Raw genomic sequence first — 21,259 nt, 5'->3', positions numbered from 1 at the left:
GCAAATTCAGATGACAAGGCCTATGATAGTGGGGAAATGACGACTTGATGCCAATTCCTACAAAATAATTATTTTTTAAAGTATAATTATGAATTATTAACATATAAAGTGTCTTTTAATTTAATTTGGTTTATTTAACCAGTTAACTTCAGTGCTGAAAGAGAATTTGAAATAAAGTAGCCTTATAAAAGCCAGAATGCTTATTAGTCCCATTTGTTTTTCTAAAATAAGTGACTTAAAAGAAGGCATTCCATCATAGATGGCAAAAAACCAAAAATCTGTTGGACCAGTAACTTCTTTTTCTTTGACTTGCTTAGTAGGTTAAAAATGATAATTAATTCAAGTTTTTGTTATTGTTCCTCAAAATGTCATTTTTGAGACCCGAGGCTCTAGTGCTGTGTTTCCTACCTGTTAATAAAGGAATATCTGGAGCATAAATATGTGTGCAGTGGGTGGGAATTCTGTAGAAGTGTTCAACAGATACAGTACAGACTCCTAGAAGTAGAGATGCTACAGCAGGGGGTTTGCATATTTAACATCTTGGTAGAGATTGTGAAACTTTCTCCAATAACTTTCTACCCATTTATAACTTTAGTAATACACAAATGTGACTTTTTTCGTATTCTTTCTAGTATTGGGCGTTGTCATTGTTTTAATCTTTGCCAATCTGATAGGTGTAAGTGATACTTATTTAAGTTTAAGTCACAATATTTCTTTTTTAATGGAAGAAATAATCAGCATAAGGTGAGGTTTACCAAGCATTGTTGGTGATTACTGGGTATTGGTGACTCAGAGGCAGGATGATGGACTGTTGGTATAATATTGCCTTGATTGCCTAATCTGTAACTCCTAATAAATACTGGAAAATTAGCTTGCCTGAAACGTTGGTAAAAACTTTTTAAAAATTACCTTTATTTTCTTACTTGGTCCTTGACTGCATCTTGGGCCCCAGCCAGTTATATATGCATATAATACGATGACAAATGAAAGTGGTTAAGACAGCGTGTATCTTTGTCACTAGAGGGATACTCTTAGGGCAGAGACTTTTTTGTATATTTTGAATATGAATTTTAGCTTAATCACAACAAAATTTGCTTGAGTATTTATATGTTAACTACTCTGTCACTTTTGCTAATCTGTATTAAAAGAAAATCACCTTTTGGTTAATGTAAGACCATGACTTTTTTCTGCGTTGCTTTCTATAGTGTCTTCTGGGACTCTCCTATTCATTGCTTGCCTGTGCATTGTGGCCAATGGTGGCATTTGTAGTTCCTGAACATCAGCTGGGAACTGCATATGGCTTGTAAGTGTTTACATTGTGGATCGTGTATGTCTCTCTCTGCTGTGTCAATTTAATTGTCATATAAAACTTCAGATCTGAATCTAGAGATAACTGGAAAAGTCAGTAAATCTATTTAAGATACTGTTGTGGCCACAAAAGAGCCTCCAGCAAGAGGGCTGGAGTAAGCTAACCCAGAAGAGGTCCTTGCTGACATTACGATCTCCCTGCCTGTTTATGTGAGGCTTCTTAGTGAGAAGCTGAGTCCAGTCCCTGGCACAGAAAGGCAAAAGGGGGAAACCGCACCTGTGGTTGGTATTCACATGGCCCTTCTTTCATTCAGCACAGAGGTATTGAATCCACATTGCACTTAATGAGGCAAGCTCCCTTACCTTTGAGCAGTCTAGTAGTGGAAAAAAACCAATCCAAAATCTAATCAAGTCATCCCTGGTGGAAAACATCTCTGAACACAAACAGTATATGGTTTACAGATACTAATATTTATAGTGAAGTGTTAGCCTATGTGTGAAGCCTTTTTATGCACATGTACCCTAGAACTTAAAGTATAATAAAAAAAAAAAAAAGAAAATGCAATGTGTCTTTATATTTTTCTATTGTAGCATGCAGTCCATTCAGAATCTTGGGTTGGCCATCATTTCCATCATTGCTGGTATGATACTGGATTCTCGGGGGTATTTGTTTTTAGAAGTGTTCTTCATTGCCTGTGTTTCTTGTGAGTATTCTGTGTGACAACGTTTTGTTTCTTTTACTACATAACAGAATGTTCTTATTTTTACTTAGGCATATCTCCCAGATTTGCCTAATTCTCGCCTGTGTGTTAGAATTTCATAGCTGGTGACTTTCTAGCCCTCTGAAGAGTCACAGGCATTTTTCAGGAGATTCCTATCCTGAAAGGCAGTGATGGAGTTGGTTTCATATTCTCTTTTAACTATTTACAGTTTAAAAAAAAAACAAAACATTTTCCCACTTAAAGTGGAACAATTTGAAGAGTCCTGAGTATATCCCTAGTGTGACTATGTGGAAACATTGGTGTGATTTAGGTGTGAGTGCTCATGGTTATTCATTAGGCAGTTTTAAGTGACTTTTATTTTTACTCCATAATTTAGTTTTTACCTGTAATTTCATTGGTTTGAAATATGAAGCATTAGGAAACTTGAAAGAAATATAAAAATAAATTAGCGTTTGTCCATAGATAATCTTTAGGATACATATAAATTGTGTTTATCTGAAAAGAAAATTCTCCTTAACACATCAAGATGTCTTTTTATACTTCAATATTGTGCTTAAAATGACAAACCACAGTGATGATTTTATCAAACTTTGTTTTTATTTACAGGGAGTAAAGACTATCCATACCTGAAGTGTGGTATTTGCAGATAATTGCTTATGAGTTGCCTTGAGTGCATTTTGTTATCTCATAAATAAATGTGCTTGTTTTAGAAACAAGGACATCAAGTTTTAAAAATAAATGTTTAAAAAAGTGGGTCATATAAGAATTTCAAACATTAGGTCATAAAATGTTTTTTGTCTATTTTTGATGCTGCAGCATGTGGTTAAATGTCAGTCCATAGTTCAACACGTATTCGGGTCTCAAAGCAAACACTGTGCCATTTAATTATGTTTTTCTGTTATTTTATTTTATTGTCATTACTTTTTTAGAGACAGGATTTGTCTCTGTGGTCCAGACTGGAATGCAGTGGAGCAATCACAGCTCACTGTAACTTTGAACTGCGGGGTTCAAGTGATCCTCCCACCTCAGCCTCCATACTAGCTAAGACTACAGGTGTGCACCACCATGCTTGGCTAATTTTTAAATTTTCTGTGAAGATGCTGTCTCACTGCGTTGCCCAGACTGGACTTGAACTCCTGGCCTCAAGTGCTCCTCCTGCCTTTGGGATTACAGGCATGAGCCAAAATGATAAAATAATAGGCCTGCCCTATTATTGTAAAGTAAATTAAACAGTGTTCTTCACTTATTAAGGGAAAAAGCCAAGGGAAAACTTGAATTTTGAGGTCTTGATTGGCTATGGGCTTCTGGGAGTCTCATGATCACACTTTAGTGTTTGGTTACTTAAAATTTGTAAAATGGGCCTAGCATTTTCAGACCGAAAGCCCCCAAAAGACTACTGTTTGGCTTCCTCTAAAATGATAAACAGTCAGGGGCTGGCAGGAGTTTTTGGTAAGTCCATGAAAGAACCAGCACTGAGAAGGGAGAGGAAAGAGGGGCAGGGCTGGGCTGTGGCTGGATCAGCTCCCTTTTTTGTAGAGTCCTCAACTTCCTTGTTTCTGGCCCTGCCACTCCTGGGCTGAGTAGCCCTTGGAGAAAATGGTGTGTAACTTGTTTTTTGTGCTTTTGGAAAATAAAATAATGGGAATAATATTTTTATTTTAAATACCAATTGATAAAGGTTTGGTTGTGTCTAAGCTTTACTTTGTGATTTTGATTACATAGGAATCATTGAGAAGAAATACTTATTTTAAGGGCCCCATGTTTTTTTGTTCCTAGTGTCACTTTTATCTGTGGTCTTACTCTATTTGGTGAATCGTGCCCAGGGTAAGTAGAAGATCTGATATTTGCTTCTTAAACTGCAGTGGATCATCTTGTGGGGTCTCTGGGTTGTCTGCTTCTTTGGGGGCCAGTGCTTTAGTTCATGCAGTAGTGACTTTCTGTTCATAATAATGGAAACACATTTGATTATATAATATATAATTATGTTTTCTGGGCCTTCATATTTATTAAAATTGCTGTCATTTTGTTAATCTTCTAGCCAGATCAGTTTCTTATAATATAAAATCTTAGATGTTATTTTTATATTAACATAAAGAAATATAACATTTAAAAAGGAACCTAAAGCCCCTCTGTGTTATTGTCTTACATTAAAAAAAATCAGAATAAGCAAATTTATATCTATAATTTACATTTTAAGGTTCAAGATGTTTGGTTTAGAATTAGAAATTGCAGATTTTTTTTTTGTTTTGCTAATTCATACTGTATGTATTAGTGCATTTTGTTGTTGTTGTTCTTTATAAGATTTTGATGCTGTCCTTAGTAATTTTTCTAACTGCTTGCTCCTAAAGAGTATTATATGTTTAGTAGAATATAATATACATGCTGTGTAAATAATTTTAGGTCATTTCCTTTTTTTAAAAAAATATTTTTTTCTTCTTTTCTTTCTTTTTTTTTGACAGAGCCTCACTCTGTCACCCAGGCTGGAGTGCAGTGGTATGATCACAGCTCACTGCAGCCTCAACCTCCCAGGCTCAAGTGATCCTCCCACTTTTGCCTCCCAAATAGCTGGGACTATAGGTGTGTGCCACCACACCCAGTTACTTTTAAATTTTTTGTAGATGTGGGGTCCCTCTATGTTCCCCAGGCTGGTTTCAAACTCCTGAACTCAAGCAATCCTCCTGCCTCAGCCTGGGATTTACAGGCGTGAGCCACCACACCTATTCATTTCCTTTAATTTCTCTTAATTTTCACTGTTATTGAATATTAATACAATGTCCTTATTAACAACACCTGAAGCAATACATAAGTCCAAGCTCAAAAAAAAATGCTTAAATTAAGGGGTGATTATTTATATCACACAAAAATTTCATTTTTTCCCTTTGGGAAGGTTCTAGTAGATAAACCATTTCTTTTTCATTGTCGATAACTTTTTCTGTTACTTAAAATACAGTGTATCTATGCAAATGGTTGCATGTATGTGTGTATGGTTGAAATTTACTTATAATACATACATGGAATAGATTCTGTTTATTTGTGTTTTAGGTGGGAACCTCAATTATTCTGCAAGACAAAGGGAAGAAATAAAATTTTCCCATACTGAGTAAGTGTTAAAAGGGTGAAAAGTTGTCTTTATTTTTGAAATCTTAAATATAAGCATTTCATTTCAAGGTTTGGGTTTTGAAGTTTTTTTTGATTCTCACGCCTGTTGTCCAGGCTGGAGTGTAGTGGCATTATCACAGTTCACTGAAGCCTCAACTTCCTAGGCTCCGGCAATCCTCCCGTCTCAGCCTCCCAAGTAGCTGGGACTGCAGGTATGTGCCACCATGTCTGGCTAATTTTTTGTATTTTTAGTAGAGGTGGGGTTTTGCCATGTTGCCCAGGCTGGTCTAGAACTCCTGAGCTCAAGCCATCTGCCTACATCGGCCTCCCAAAGTGCTGTGATTACAGATGTGAGCCACCGCGCCTGGCCTGGGGTTTGAACTTCTAAGAGATTAGTCTTTCTTGAATTTTGAGAGCTAACTATTATGTGTGGAACTATTATAACAACATTCTTGTTTTCTTCAGAAAATTTAAAAGTGGATATTAAGGCTTAAAACGGAGGAAAAAAATAATTGGGTTTAAGTTGCTCTCTGTAACACAGAGAGAGAGAGAGAGAGATCAATCGATTGATCGATCGATCTATAGTACTTGTAATTTATTGGAGGAAAGTCCATCATCCTGAGGTCCTGGACTGGGCTTACCCTTCCATTCTCTCAGATATTTTCTTTTTCTTAAGTAGTTGATATTTTTTCATCTTCTTCTGGTACCAATATGTGGTTCTGTGTTCTCTGACTCATTTGGAAGAGATTTAAGTATATAGTGTGGTGTTTAAGTTAACTTATTTCTTTTTCTAAAAATGTATACTGAAACGTAATAGTGATTCTGTTTCCTGTTATTTCTAATATTTTTAGACATTGAAGTTTTTATGATTTTAAATATTTGTGAATATGTATACCATGTGATTGTAAGTTTTGTGACTTTTGACTGGGTTAAAATCTGGTAGAATAGTCTGTTTTTTTTTTGAGATGGGGTGGTTTTGGCCATATTAAATTCACTTTTAACAAATACATCTTAAAATAATCAGAAGTATGAGTTTTGAATATCTTCATGATAGTCATATTATGTTAAAAGTTTGGAAACAACATAAATGTCTTAGAGTAGGGAAAATGGTTAAATATATCATGACACATCCATGTAATATGTTGTTAAAGTCATGTTTTAGAAGGATTTTTAATGTCATAGATGCTTAACATGCTGTATGTTAAGTAAACAAAAGATAAAAATGCAAATATAATATCCTAATTTTATTCAAGAAAAAGTATGCTGTCACATGCTTGTTTTAAACCCAAATACTTATGTATAATAGAGAAGATACTGCTAGAAATAATCTTATATTAATTGAAACCTCAGAATATTAATTAAAAGCAGAATATTTTTCAGATTTTCTACATTGATCTTTTGTGACTTTTAGAATCAAGAAGAGTTAAAAAATTATTCAGAAAAAAATGGGTAGCTTAGTATCTATGCTATTACATGTCTTGTAATGCTTGGTTTTCATTTTATAAGGCAGATGAGTTTCATGTTTTTTTCTTCTTCTTTTTATGATTTATTGCATTATGTTTTGCAGATGAGAAGTTTAAATGAATGTGTCATGAGAATGGGCTTAACACATCGTTGGTTTGAAAACCTCCATTTTTAAAAATTTACAGTTTAGTTACTAGAAAAAATAGTGGACTGGAAAGTTATGTTCCAAATATACTTATTTCAAAGTGTATTTGTGAGGCCTGTTTTAGCCTGTGTCTTTTCTATTGTGTGTTGCTGAAGAATTCTACTTTCAGTAGGCTAATCAACAATGAAAGGGTTAGAAAATTGCTGTGGAACATCCAGGTGAACTTCAGGAAGCACAGTGAAAAATGGAAAACATCAGAGCTTCTGTTGAGATAATCTTCATTAGGTATATATCTTAGGGATACAGCCTTGTTTTTATCTTATAGCAGGAAAAACACTTTTGAGGGGAGTAGAAGGACTGTGTTACACAAAATAAACAATGGCATTGTCATACGCCTTCCTTTCAGTGGTAGGGCATAGTGCTGGGGAATATGTGAAGATGTTTTTATGAAGTCTCTTTCTGATCATGACCAGTAGCTTGCCCTCTACTCTGTAGTTATGTGGATTGCTGAGCAATGACCCTTTTCAATTTCTTATTTCTGTGTTACTGAGCACGACGTAATTAGGGACGTAATTTTATAGCACAAACTTTCTGTACAGTTTTTCTTGTAGTCTAATAACTAAAAAGTGACCTTCAAATTATGATAATTGCCTATGTACATGGATAAATTAAAACACTGCACACGGAGTACTTGATGTCTTCTTTTGATTTTAAAAAATACAAAAACACTGATTTTAACTTTTATTCATGCAGAAGATTGCCTAGAAGAAAACTCAAGTTAGAATAAAGAGAACTTGCCCAATTACAGTCATTGAAAGATTATGGGGGTAGCTTTTTCTCCAGAGTAGAACTTTAAGTAACATTTGTGGTTTTTTTATATTAAATAAAATATGAGTATGAAGCTTCTCTGACAAACTTTAAATGCTTTTTAATGTTTTTCAGCCTTAACATATTGTTTGTTAAAGTCAAGGAATGCAGATATTTTAGACAAAATATTAAACCAATGTATTTAGCTGATTATATTGTTTAAAGTACATGGCATGACACTGTAAGTGTAAATGTTTGGGAACAGATTGAAAGTACGTTCCTTATGCAAGATAGCTTGGCGACTTTATTTACATCTGTTTACATCTGTTTTTCTGACTTACAGTTTATTGTGTTGATATGGCTTGTCTCTGTGTCCGCACCCAAATCCTCATCTCGAATTATAATCCCTGTGTGTTTGAGGGAGGGACCTGGTGGGAGGTGATTGGATCATGGGGGCAGTTTCTCCCATGCTGTTCTCATGATAGTGAGGGAATTCTCATGAGAGTTGATGGTTTAAAAGTGTGGCACTTGCCCTTCACGCTGTCTCTCTCTCCTACCACCATGTAAGACGTGCCTTGCCTCCCCTTTTCCTTCTTCTATGATTTTAAGTTTCCTGAGGCCTCCCAGCCATGTGGAAGTGTGAGTCAATTGAACCACTTTAATTTACAAATTACCCAGTCTCAGGTAGTATCTTTATGGCAGTGAGAAGTGACTAATACATGTGTCATTATTGAGTTGTTAGTTCTTTAGGCTCTGACTGCCATATGACTGTTTTAGCACATGGGTGTTGAATATTGACTTCACAAGTGGGGGAGAGTGCAGGAAGTCCACACTACTTCTGCTGGAAGGCCCATGTGGCCTGGCTTCTTGCCTTGTCTCTCCACTGCCTCTGTGCCCCAGCCACAGTGAGCTGCTTACATGTTTTCAAATGGGTTGTGTTCCTTTCCCTCCCAGCGGGTTTGTCCACACTGCTCCCTTTGCTTAGAATGTTTTCTCCAAGGCTCTCTAGAACCTGTTTTTGCCTGATTTACACCAGAAAACTTTAGCCCCCAGCCTAGAACCATTCTTTCTCATGGAAGCTCTTCTAGATCCTTCAGGCTGTACTGGGTTCTTCTAAATTGCTGTGATCTTGCAGTTTTCCTTTTTAGCTTATTATCTGTGATAATGTGGATGTGGGTGTCTCTCTCTTCCTTAGATTGTAAGCTCTTTGAGGGCAGGGACTGCATCTGTTTTGTTATTGATGATTGTATGGATAGTGCCTAGCAAAAGTAGGCACAAAATAAATATTTTTTTGAATGATAATAAAAAGAGTAAATTAAAATAACTCTTTTGGAGGATGAATTGGAAATATGAATAAAAAGACATAAAAGGGGGATGGTGTTGGACTGCCTGCATTTTGGCTTAGCAATTCCATTGCTAATAACTTGTCCTAAAGAAACCATCAGATGAATATACATGTAAATATATTTTGAGAAAGTGTCTTCACTGCCGGATTTTATAATAGCCTAAAGTATAATAGAAAGCCACTCTAATTTACAATAATAGGGGATTTGTTAAGTACATCATATTACATACCTAAAGTGAAATATTAAGTAGTCGTTAAATGGTTTTGTTAGAGAACATATTAACATGGAATAATGTTGATGGCATTTTTACACAGAAGATTCATAGTGGTGCCATTTTTATAAAAACAAATGTATCTGCACGATATGTACACCAGTGCCTCTGAATGATGAGTTTCTATTGGCTTATTTATATTTTCTGATTTTTTCACAATAACTCTTTATTGTGTAATGAAGGTTTTAAAAACTCCATCAAGAATATAATTCAATGCAAGTTTGAGTTCTGCTCTTTTAAAAAAGTGATAATGTTCAGAAGGGAGGAAAGTAACAGGTAGTGTTTTTCAAAGAACTCTGGGGGTGAAGATGGGAGTTGAACAGTGCCATGAGTTAGAAATCAAATTTGCATTGCCAGGAATAAAATTGCATGTAAAGGGAATTTTCAGAGACAAAATGGAAGATAATGGCATCAAGGATAAATAAAACAATGCCTTTATTTTTTTTTTATTTATTTATTTTTTTTCAGACGGAGTCTGGCTCTGTCTCCCAGGCTGGAGTGCAGTGGCCGGATCTCAGCTCACTGCAAGCTCCACCTCCCGGGTTTACGCCATTCTCCTGCCTCAGCCTCCTAAGTAGCTGGGACTACAGGCGCCCGCCACCTCGCCCGGCTAGTTTTTGTATTTTTAGTAGAGATGGGGTTTCACCGTGTTAGCCAGGATGGTCTCGATCTCCTGACCTTGTGATCCGCCCGTCTCGGCCTCCCAAAGTGCTGGGATTACAGGCTTGAGCCACCGCGCCCGGCCAATGCCTTTATTTTTTAGTCCTGGCATTCACTGATAGCAAACAACAGCCCCAACTTGTGTGCTTGCTGCTTATAATATCTGGAAGGCCTCAACTCCAGCCTCATATCCTTTGCCCTCTCCCATTTGAGTGTTCCTGAGTGCACCAGTGGGGATTTGGTTGTAGGCCTTCAGTGGTGATTTGCTGCCAAAAGGTTCATGGAAGAAAGCTTTGAGTTTTGGTAAGAAATACTAAAAAGCCGTGACATCATGTAGGCCAGACAGCCAAACTTACCATAACTTATTAGCATTCATTTCTTTCAAGTATATTAGTGTATATGATCATGTACTCCTGTGCACATATCTTTTCTTCAGTGGATCTGTATCAGTTCCAGGTTTTGGCAGCTGCCTGCTGCAGTAATCTACTGTGTTCCCTAAACTAGAACATAGAAAGTTCTAGTTTATTTTTCAGCACTTAGATTTTTAAAATGCCCTCGTAGATTTGGCAGATTTATTGTGTGATGAAAATCAGTGGACCTACAGGGCATTTCATTTCAGATTATCATGTACTTACAGGCATTTGTCATTTTGTCTTTTTGAAGAGGATCACCCTTGGTGATCCTGGGGCACTCAGGAACGCTCAGATGGAAGAGGGCAAAGGATATGAGGCTGGAGTTGAGGCCTTCCGGATATCATGAGCAGCAAGCACACAAGTTGGAGCTGTTGTTTGCTACCAGTGAATACTAGGACTAAAAAATAAAGGCATTGTTTCATTTATCCTTGATGCCATTATCTTCCGTTTTGTCTCTGAAAATCACCCCTGGAGACTTGGTGCATGTCTCCCAAGTTTTACCACGTAGTAGCTTTTGTGTTTCCATTTTCTTATTAGTGAAGATCACTAGAGTTCCTTCTGTAGTACTCTCATTCTTAATTTATGAAACATAAGGGTATGGCTAATATATGTTAGATGTGTATTGGTGGATGCCTAAAACGTCTACAGATGTATCTCTCCATACCTTGTGTAGTTGATGGGTTGGGCAAGCTGGACCCTCTAGGATTGCATTCACATTACTGTGGTAAGTAAATGAAGCACCCTAGAGGCGCAACAGAATGCCCTCTGGAATTTCTAAGAGTCAATGAGTTATCCCAAACAGCTGAAAGTATGGGCTAAGTTCTTGCAGATCTTGCTCCCTTCCCCCAACATGGAGGCTTGTTTAGTTTTCCAAGGAAAATCTGATTATTGTAGGGGTTCTATGTCTTACCATGTTTAGATAGTTTTTTTTGTTTTTGTTTTTGTTTTTGAGACGGAGTCTCGCTCTGTCGCCCAGGCTGGGGTGCAATGGCTGGATCTCAGCTCACTGCAAGCTCCGCCTCCCGGGTTTACGCCATTCTCCTGCCTCAGCCTCCCGAGTAGCTGGGACTATAGGCGCCCGCCACCTCGCCTGGCTAGCTTTTTGTATTTTTTAGTAGAGACGGGGTTTCACCGTTGTTAGCCAGGATGGTCTCGATCTCCTGACCTCGTGATCCACCCGTCTCGGCCTCCCAAAGTGCTGGGATTACAGGCTTGAGCCACCGCGCCCGGCCGTTTAGATAGTTTTTAACCTTTGGAAGGCAACCCTGTCTGCCCTGGGGAAGAGGTAAAAAATTTCAGGACAAAAGGGAACCCCCCTACCTCCAGCCCAGTAGAGCCCAGATTTCACAGGGTAAAGTGAACAAGAGATGGACAGTGGATAGAGTGGTTGGGAGGAAGATGAGAGAGAGGCTGTGCTGGAGCTGGAAACAACAGGGCTCAAGAACTGGGAAGAGAAAAGTGGCTGGAAGTAGTAGGAAAGTGGGCCTGGCAGCAGGTCATCCCAGGATTTTAGAGTCATGCCCATGAGGTGGAGTGAGTGTTAGAGGGAAGGTAAGAGTCCTCTTCCGGCTCTGGCAGGGTCCATGGAGGTAGAGGCCAGGCTTAGTGGACGGGAGGGTGCAGGGAATGGGCCTGAAGGCAGTCATATTATCTCTTAAAATGTTTTCCATGACTTCCATTTTTTTTTTTTTAGAATTCTGTGAATTTTAATAGAGATTTGTGCTGTGATACCACAATTAGGATGCAGAACAAATAGTTCCTTAACGTTTCAAAGGAAAAATATTAAAATTGCCTTTTAAGATAACATGTATGTGTTCTCTTCATGTGGAAATATTTGAGTTACCTTAGGAAGTTCTAGTTTATCTTTCAGCACTTAGATTTTTAAAATGCTTTTCGAGTCTAATGGCTAAATACATACATTTTTATGATCATGCTACTTAATGTTTCGTAGACAATTTTTCACCTTTTGACATTTCTGAAATTGGGATGTGTCTTATCTTTATTAGCATCTCATGATTCAAAGGAGTACAGTAGTGGGGAAGACCAAGCATGATGCTTGTGGCGATGTCATGTCGCTTGCTGAGTAAGACGTGCATGGGCTTCCGGGTCTTCGTTTCTGGCATCATTGACTCCAAGGCTCTTTGCTAGACCTGGCAACTCAGAGATGTGGAAAGCATGGACCACCTTGCTCAAGGATCTCATGAATGAGTGGGGAAATGGACAGAGGATCAGTGATTCAGTGACTCTCATAGAGTGTGATGAGGGCTGTCAGAGCAATGACAAGACTTAATGAGGTTCAGAGAACCTAAGACACCTGCATGATTTGAAGAGGAAGTAGTCTTTGAGCTGTATTGTAAAGGGTGAGTAGGATAGTTCATCTAAAGGACAGAAGGAGCAGGAGGGGAGGGAAGAGGAGAAGACGTCCCAGAGCTAATCTTGAGAGAGGCTGCTGGTTAATGGAAATGAAAGTGGCATGTGGGGAGTTCAGCTGTGCAAGGCAGATCACTGAAGTCTGTCTCTTCATGTTCAGGATTGTGATCATAATCTTTTGAGCTTCTGGAAGATATTTATGCTGGTGATTCTCAAGATAGGATTTGAATTTTAGAAAGATGACCCTTTAAGCAGTAGGAAGGGAATGGATTGGGGGTTAAGGGGAACAAGTTTGGAGGCAGGAGAATGGTTAATAGGTTGGAGCATTGAAGCTGGAGACATGATGGACCTTGAAGTAAGGCAGTGGCAGTGAAGATGGAAAGGAGGGACCAGTGCTCATGATGCTTGGGAGGTTGAACTGACAGGTGGTCATTTGCTGGATGTGAGGTGGGGGAGAGGCCAGAGTTAAGGACAACACCCAGATTCCTGCCTAGGGTGGACAGTGGTACCATTCGGCCATCAAGACCACAGGCGAGAAGGTGCAGGGTTGGGAGGAAAATGAGTTTAGTTTTGGCATTGCGGAGCTTGTGGTGCCCGAGATTTGTATGAACAGGAACATGGGTTCAAAATGTGAGAGAAGATTGCTCTGAGGAGTGATTTGGGAGCCATCGGGGAGTCAATGAGATTGCCCAGAAAGAATGTGGGATGAGGTGATAAGACGGCCAAGGACAGCCCTGGGTCACATCCACTCACTGGGTGGGAGCAGGGAGAGATGCAGTCTATGGAAGCTAAAGAGGGTTTAAGAGGGAGTGAGTGGGCTGGGCACAGTGGCTCATGCCCGTAATCCCAGCTCTTTGGGAGACCGAGGTGAGTGGATCACCTGAGGTCAGGAGTTCAAGACTAGCCTGGCCAATATGGTGAAACCCCGTCTCTACTAAAAATACAAAAATCAGCTGGGCGTGGTGGCGAGTGCCTGTCATCCCAGCTACTTGGGAGACTGAGGCAGGAGAATTGCTTGAACCCAGGAGGCGGAGGTCGCAGTGAGCCAAGATGCCAAGATTGTGCCATTACACTCCACGCTGGGTGACAATAGTGAAACTCCGTCTCAAGAAAAAAAAAAAGGGAGTGAGTGACAGTGTCAAATGCCAAGAAAGGTAGAGAGGATAGGGGCTGACAGTGTTCATTTAACTTGTAACTGGCAAGTCACTAGTTTGTTTTTGAGAGGAATTTCAGTGGACTGGGGTGGTGGGGTAGGCAGCAGCCAGGGTGTAATGATTTGGAGTGTGAATTCAAGGTAGAAATTACAGTAAAAATTGTAGCCTGCCCTTGCAAGAAACTAGGCTATAAAAGAAGAGAGTGTAAGATCTTCAGAGGCAGCTTCTTTGATTGTCGGGTTAATGCTTTATAAAGGCCTCTTTATTAATGTGTTTTTTACTTGCAGAGTGGAACATTCTCAGACTCTGCGATTCTTTAATTTTCTTGAAGTGGCACTGTTTGCTTTTTGTTCATGATTTAACCACTATAAAAATGCCCAGCTACAGCTTGCTGCAAGAACATGCGTTTGGCTTCTTATCATGGAATTCTTTTTGAGGCCATTACCTTTGAAGTTGTTTGATACATTAAAAAAAAGTCCTCAACAAAACAAAACGTTGGAAAGTACAAATACTAAAGAGATTTCATTTGTTTATAGGAAAGTAAAATAATGAGAATACATAACTTTATCAGCTCAGGTTATGCTTAATTGCAAGCAATTAAAAGCTGTCCCCTTTTTATTGCCTTTGAAATATGGGATAAAAAGAAAAAGTGAGAATGCTTGCAGGTTGTGTGTCCTGGAACTGCTTTGAATTGAAGTTGGTGGGTGTTGGAACAAATAAATACCAAACAACTTGTGATTTAGTTTTATAGGCACACATTCATAAATTGGATTTTTCAGTAATTCCAGAAAAGCACACACAGGAGAAGCATTTGCTATGTATTCATTTATTCCACAGTGATTTAGTGAGTACCCATATGCTCAAGCCTCTGCTAGATCTGGGGGTGAGGGAGATAAGAGGATTTAAATAATGCTTCTCATACTTTGCAGAAGGGGTGATGTGCTAAGAGGGGTGTGGAGGATGGTCAGAGAAGGGAAGGCCTTCTGTTGAGTGATCACGGGAGGCTTCTTGGAAGAGGTGGCATTTGAGCTGTTTGCTGAGAGACAGACAACTGACAACTGTTCATTCTCTTTGACTAGTTTGTTTCATGTTAACACCCTTGACTTCTCTGTGTCTTGACACTGTTTACTTATGTGATTTTCTGATGCTCTGTTATCCGAGAGCAACTCCTATCCTCTGCTCTGTCAGCACTTTCTGTGATTCCTGTGTATCCTAGGTCTTCTGTTCTTTTTCTTCACTTCTTTCTCAGAGATACCCTTTTCTGATTCAGCTCTGAATATTTGCATACCCAGTTGGCCCCAAACCCAGAGCTTGAGATTCAGTTGTCTCTCAACCTCCACCCTGCATTTTCAACTTGAGGTCTCACTAGCAGCTCACAGTAGCCTGTCTGAATCTGAGCTCTCCCTAAACAGTACACAGTCCCCTCCCTCCCTTCCTCCCTTGTCCACCTTGTCCAACTAGGTGCTAGTTGATCATTCTTCTGATTCCTGTGGCTCAGAGTCTCAGAGTCGTTTTTGTTATGTCTCCCTACCAGTCGTGTTTAAGTAATCATTTTATTTCTGTTTTTTCCAATATGTTTAAAAATTTTAGTTCTCCTTATGCCACCTTAGTCCTGTCTGTTATCTGCATTCTTGGATCCCTGCAGTGGTCGTCTAAATATCTATCATCTTTCCTTTCATGATTGACATCACCAGTGCTCACTGCCTGCCACACTTGCAATGTTGCTGGGATACCATGTTCTATGGGTTGACAAATGGAGTTGTGAGGGAGATAAAACAGACCTGAAATGATAAAGGAGTCCATGTCAACTTCAAGGGAATAAGCCCCGTGGGAGAGTCAGCAGTGCAGAGATCTGAGGCAATTGAAGGATGCTGAGTCCATGGCCTGTGGAAGTTGAGAACGTAGGCATTTGGAGAAGGCTTTGTCAGGGATTGTAGAGATGTAGATGGCAGGCCCGTGGCAAAATGTGGGAGAGGTTGGAAGCCACAGGGTGTGGTGGGAAAGCCATGAATTGAGTTCAGCTGGGACTAGACTGTGACAGGGCTAGCATGTCAGTGTGAGGGAGCTGGGCTTTATTCTGTAGAAGTGAAGAGATGGGGGAGAGTGGACAGTTGGGGAGGGTGGGATGTATGGAACTGAAAGAACATCTGGAGATGCCGTGAAGGGAAAGGAGATGCTGTGAAGGGAAGGGAGGCCAGTGTGCATACTTTGCAGGAGTCTAAGCTGTGATGTTTTCTTTAATTTGTTCAAAACATGGGGGCTGCCAGATTAAGTTTCTAAATCATGACTTCGATCATACTACACTTCTGCTGAAATGCCATTGGTGATTGCTCCTGGCATGAGAAGTGGTTCTTTCACTGGCATTAGGAGGCTTCATCATCACATGTCAGCCTGCTCTTCCAGCATTGTCTCCAACTCCTTGCCTTCAGGAACCAAGCAGTGACTTTCACACAATTAAATTTGCTCACAGTGATCTCTCTCTCCATTTTTTCCACTGCTTGGGACATTCTCCTGGTTGAAATTTCTCCCAGCCTTCAGTGTACTCTTAGGCTCTTCATGGCCCTCTCAGCCTGAGTGTTCACAGTCCCCTTTTAAACTCCTTTAATGCTTACTGCCTGTATTACTCATTTTGATAATCAACAACTGACGTAATTCCTTCTGTAGCTGCTTAAGCTGTTAATTAGTAGCCATATTGTTGTTTGTATGTTTTTATATTTTGCTTCTCCAACAGTCTGTACCTTCCTTAAGGGTTGGGATTGTGTTTGGCACTTTTGTCCCTTACTATAGCCATCATATTTTCATCCAATATGAAAATAGCCCCAGTCACTGTATTTTGAACATCATAGTATTTGCTGACCTTTGGTTTTGTTTTAACCTGTCCAAACAATCAGGAAGATTATAGAAGATTCTAAGGTCCCAGGGGGATAACAGATTTGAGGATCCCAGCTTTCCCCAGGATGGAGGGCATTGAATGGGTAAATTCAGAAAGGACTTTTGTTTTGTTTTGTTTTGTTTTTCTGGTTTTCTTATCCGCTTCTATAGGTGAGTTTTCTGTAATCACAAAGGAAGTGACGAATTTTGTCTTGCCTCAGGTTTGACAGTGGATTCCTGGTTCTCTTACAATGGGGTCCTTTTCCCGAAGGGAATAGCCTAGTTTGATCCTAGTCTCTTGAGATAATTGTCCCTGAAAACCCAGGATATGATGTCAACTAAGTTAAACTGTTTTGATCCTAACTGTCCAGAAATAAGTTAAAAATGGATGTTTATACTTTGCTGTTAAGTGGGTCAAAAAACTGCGGAAGTAATTTAGCCTTACATGGATCAGAGAAATAATTGCAAGCACATAGGTTAACAAGAACTTAAAGGCGGGAAATCTTTGGCTAGGAGTGTAATGTACTTGCCTTAAAAGAGTGCATCCTGAGGAATCTACATTAGTTTTCTTTCCACCTCCAGGGTTGAAAGGCTGGTGGGCATCGAGATAGTGGCTTTATGACATGTGGGCTGGCTCCAAACCTTTCTTGGGGGAGCCTGGTGTACCAGTTCTCCAGTTATGTGAAACCTTATTAATTTGTAAGGATGATATAATTGGGACTGTAACTCAGCAGAAACTTGCCTATGTGTTATGCAAAGAAAGGACCAGAAATTAATGATATAAGCCAGAGAGCTGAGAGAATGTTCAAAAGAGCAAACATTTTAAGCTCTCTCAGCTCCTATAGAAACATTTATTTATGTGGAAACAGCTGACCTGCTAATTAGAAAACATCCTTGCCTATTCATTAAACCAATTATTCTGAGGAATTCTGCTAAGCAACACTTAGTCCAGTCTAATTATTGTGTGTCCTTGAAGGGAAAAAACTGTACTTTTAGAATAAAATGTTATAATGTAGGCATACGCATTGTCTACTCAGACATTTCCCATAATTGGAGTGAGACAGTAATGAGGGGTTATGCTCGTTTCTTTTAAAAACAAGTTAGCCACCTTCTCTTCATAGGGAGATTTGTGAATTATTAGATAATATTTTTTTAAGTGTTTTGCTCTTGTCGCCCAGGCTGGAGTGCAGTGGTGTAGTTTGGGCTCACTGCAACCTGCACCTCCTGGGTTTGAGCAATTCTCCTGCCTCAGCCTCCCAAGTAGCTGGGATTATAGGCAGCCACCACAGTGCCCAGCTAATTTTTGTATTTTTAGTAAAGATGGGATTTCCTCATGTTGGCCAGGCTGGTCTTGAACTCCTGACCTCAGGTGATCTGCCCGCCTTGGCCTCCCAAAGTGCTGAGATTACAGGCATGAGCCATTGCTCTTGGCCTAGATAATGTTATGTGTAGACCTGAGAAATCCTTGGAAATCATTATTGTTAAAAATGAGAAGTTTTTTTTAAGGTTATCTTTTTGGATTACCTTGAGTCTTAACTAAAAAAAATCTTTTTAGGGAATAAACATCATTATGACTTAAGACATTGATGAAGTTTTTTTTTTTTTTGTAAACTCCGACATCATGTTTAAATTTAAATAAAAATGAAGTGAATCAGTTTTCTTGCAGCCGCTTTACTGTGTATCTCCCATTTTATCCCACAGAACTTTTCCTAACAAGAACACTGGTTAAGCAATATAGTGAAAGAACACACAAGTTCTCCTCAGTGTTCTGCAGATAACAGCAATTGTGTGAAAAAGCGAGCTGGCCTAAAATGAGGAGTCGGTGCTGTCAAGGAGAACTTGGGCCAGCTCTAGGCTGGTGTTTGGATGGGGGCATACCTTTGAGTTTTAGGAGCATGTGCCTTGGAGGCCACTGCCTGACTTTGAAAACTCCATCCAACCCTATGATCTGGACATTCTCCCACTGGGTAAGCTTGGAAAGTTACTTCACACTGTGTGTGTCAATTTCCTTCTCTGTAAATGGAGGAAACAGTGGCCTCCACCACAAGGAGCTACTGTGAGGATTAAATGAGTTCCGCCATGCAAAGGTGCTCTTTCATAGTAAGGGTTTCATTTACAGGTCCATTTGCTCACTCATTCATTCAGCCCCTATCTATTGTGCCCGGCCCTGCTATGGAAGCTGGGGGATCAGCCATCAGAGGAGATCTCTGTCCTATTGGAGCCTATACTTCAGTGGAAAGAGATCATAAATAAGTAAATGAATCAACAAGTCCAGGTAGTAATAAATGTTGCAAAGACAATATATAGGAAATAGAGTGATTGGGTTATGAGGAGAGAGGTCAACATTAGCTATGGTGGGCAGGAGTGGCCTCTGAGAAAGTGACATTTGAGCTGAGACCTGAATGACAAGAGACCAATGAGAGCTCTCTTTAAGAAAGTTTTCCTTTGTTTTGGTGGCTGTCTCCATACTCTTATTTTAAACTCACTTAACATCAATATAAAAGTGTCCTTTGCACTTTTAGGAGGTCTTGACCCCCTCTCCCACCAGCACTCATCTGTGTTCAAACAAGTTGTTGCTAGTGGTGCTAGGGCTCATTTTCCCCCAAGCTTCACCTTGGCAGTATCCAGATCTGTTCACCCCTGGGAATTTCTTCCTCCCCCCCAGCTGGATGCTTGCCCACCTTGTTCTGCCTCAGTTTCTGGAGGAGCCTGACTCTATTGTTGCCCCACAAAAGAAAGTACAGGACTGGGTTGAGGCAGCTGCTCACACTCACCAGAGGCCTCCATATCTTGTGGGCCACACTGGCTGCCCTCAAGAGCTGGCAGTCTTGAGAAAGCAGAAAGCGGATGGTGAGGTAGAAGGAGCGAGTGACATGGAAGGGCACAAAACAGAGGGTGAAGAGGCCACACACCAGTAGGATGGTCTGGATGGACTTGGCTCGGGCTGCGTTGCCTGTCCTCATGTGGTTTTCCTCTGGCTTGGTCAGGCTCCTGACCATCAGTGAATAGCACACCAAAATGACCAAGGTGGGAAAGACAAAGCCAGACAATGTCAGAACTACGCCATAGGCAAAATACCGATCAAAATTCTCTGGGTTGGTCGTGTCATAGCAGACCATCTGCCCGGGTGGGAGAAGGCCAGTGTGGGCAGCAGCTGGAGGATCACCAGAGCCCAGGTGGCACCGGTGCCCAGCCAGGCATGCCTGCGGGTCTGGTAGGGCAGCGAACGCAGCGGGTGGCACACACCTAGGAAGCGGTGCACAGAGATGTAGGTCAGCAGCAGATGCTGCCGTAAAGGTTGGCATAGAACAGGAAGCGCACCAGCTTGCAGAGCAGCTCCCCGAAGGGCCACCTGTCATCTAGTGAGTAGGTGATGATGAGGAAGGGCAATGTCAGCACATAAAGCAGGTCGGCCACCATCAGGTTCACCAGATAGATGGTGGCACAGCTCCAGCGCTTGGTTTGGCACCAGGAGAGCCACAAGACAGTGCCATTTAGTGGCAGCCCTAGGATAAAGATGATACTGTAGGTCAGGGAGAGGTAGACTTGCTTGTACTTCTCTGACAACTGGCAGAGACCTTGGTCCTGTGATGTGTTCGTGTCCAGCTTCTCCATGTCCCAGGAGGCTCCCTTCAGGGGCAGAGCTCCACAACAGCTCCCGCTTCTGCTTCCCCTGGAAGGAAACAAAATGGACAGCATAGCATCATGACCTCAGCCTGGCATTCAACTTTGTCTCCCAAAGTCTAGTCAGAGACCTTGTTTGAAAGAGACCAACCCTGGGAAAATAGAGTTTTTTTGTTTTGTTTTGTTTTGTTTTTGAGACGGAGTCTCGCTCTGTCACCCAGGCGGCTAGAGTGCAGTGGCCGGATCTCAGCTCACTGCAAGCTCCGCCTCCCGGGTTTACGCCATTCTCCTGCCTCAGCCTCCCGAGTAGCTGGGACTACAGGCGCCTGCCACCTCGCCCGGCTAGTTTTTTGTATTTTTTGGTAGAGACGGGGTTTCACTGTGTTAGCCAGGATGATCTCGATTTCCTGACCTCGTGATCCACCCGTCCTCGGCCTCCCAAAGTGCTGGGATTACAGGCTTGAGCCACGGAAAATAGAGTATTAAACGAGGGCCAAACAATCTTCCAAAGCTGGGCTTCCAGACTTACCAGGTCCAAAGAACTGGCCTTACATTGACTTGTACGCTGTCTACTCTAGGCTGGGTTGTGATAGAAATGGTGGTGGGATGACACTGTCATTTAAACAGGGTACTCAGAATCTCCAGCTCTGTGGCTCCTCCTCCTGCTAGAATCCTTTGCATAGAGTCAGGAAATCTCCAAGGGGAGGTATTCTAGCCAGAGAAGGAGATATATTCCCAGGGGCTGAAACTGCCTACAATTTGATCCTAACCACACAGACCATAGTAGAGTAGAAAGTGACCCTTGGGGATTAGAGAGGATTAGGTAAAGTGCAGGTTTTGCCTACAGGCTCTGCTGGAGGATTTTGATTTGTATCTCTTTCAGGATTTCTTAACTGAGTATTTGAATACTGGGGCTGATTTGCTTATTAACCACCTTAGCATCCGAGCAGCCAAGAAAACAAATCTGAGCCATGAAGCCAGGTGCAGCTTCTTCCTTAGTCCTTC

The 21,259-nt window shown here is 40.7% G+C and overlaps 1 protein-coding gene and 1 pseudogene across 5 annotated transcripts in view; one reads left to right on the top strand and one right to left on the bottom strand.

Moving 5' to 3' along the window:
• Positions 1-8,869, top strand: part of MFSD1 (major facilitator superfamily domain containing 1) — a 28,174-nt gene extending 19,305 nt beyond the window's left edge. For 3 of the 5 annotated variants that reach the window (XM_033203021.1, XM_033203050.1, XM_033203031.1), the window contains 5 exons: positions 1,206-1,303; positions 1,900-2,012; positions 3,807-3,854; positions 5,073-5,130; positions 6,697-8,869. In XM_033203021.1, the coding sequence (XP_033058912.1) occupies positions 1,206-1,303; positions 1,900-2,012; positions 3,807-3,854; positions 5,073-5,130; positions 6,697-6,700 (321 nt within the window). In that variant the 3' untranslated portion in view covers positions 6,701-8,869. Of the gene's footprint in view, positions 1-1,205; positions 1,304-1,899; positions 2,013-3,806; positions 3,855-5,072; positions 5,135-6,696 lie in introns of those variants that run through there. The other 2 variants (XM_033203062.1, XM_033203042.1) reach the window with 1 other exon arrangement.
• A 10,312-nt stretch (positions 8,870-19,181) lies between these two features.
• Positions 19,182-20,329, bottom strand: LOC117084540 (annotated as a pseudogene).
• Between the last annotated feature and the right edge of the window lie 930 nt (positions 20,330-21,259).

This window comes from Trachypithecus francoisi, unplaced genomic scaffold (genome assembly GCF_009764315.1).
Source record: "Trachypithecus francoisi isolate TF-2019V2 unplaced genomic scaffold, Tfra_2.0 Lachesis_group0, whole genome shotgun sequence".
Taxonomy (NCBI): Eukaryota; Metazoa; Chordata; class Mammalia; order Primates; family Cercopithecidae; genus Trachypithecus; species Trachypithecus francoisi.
The sequence above is the reverse complement of the archived record's forward strand: the minus strand, read 5'-3'. Positions and strand labels throughout refer to the sequence as shown.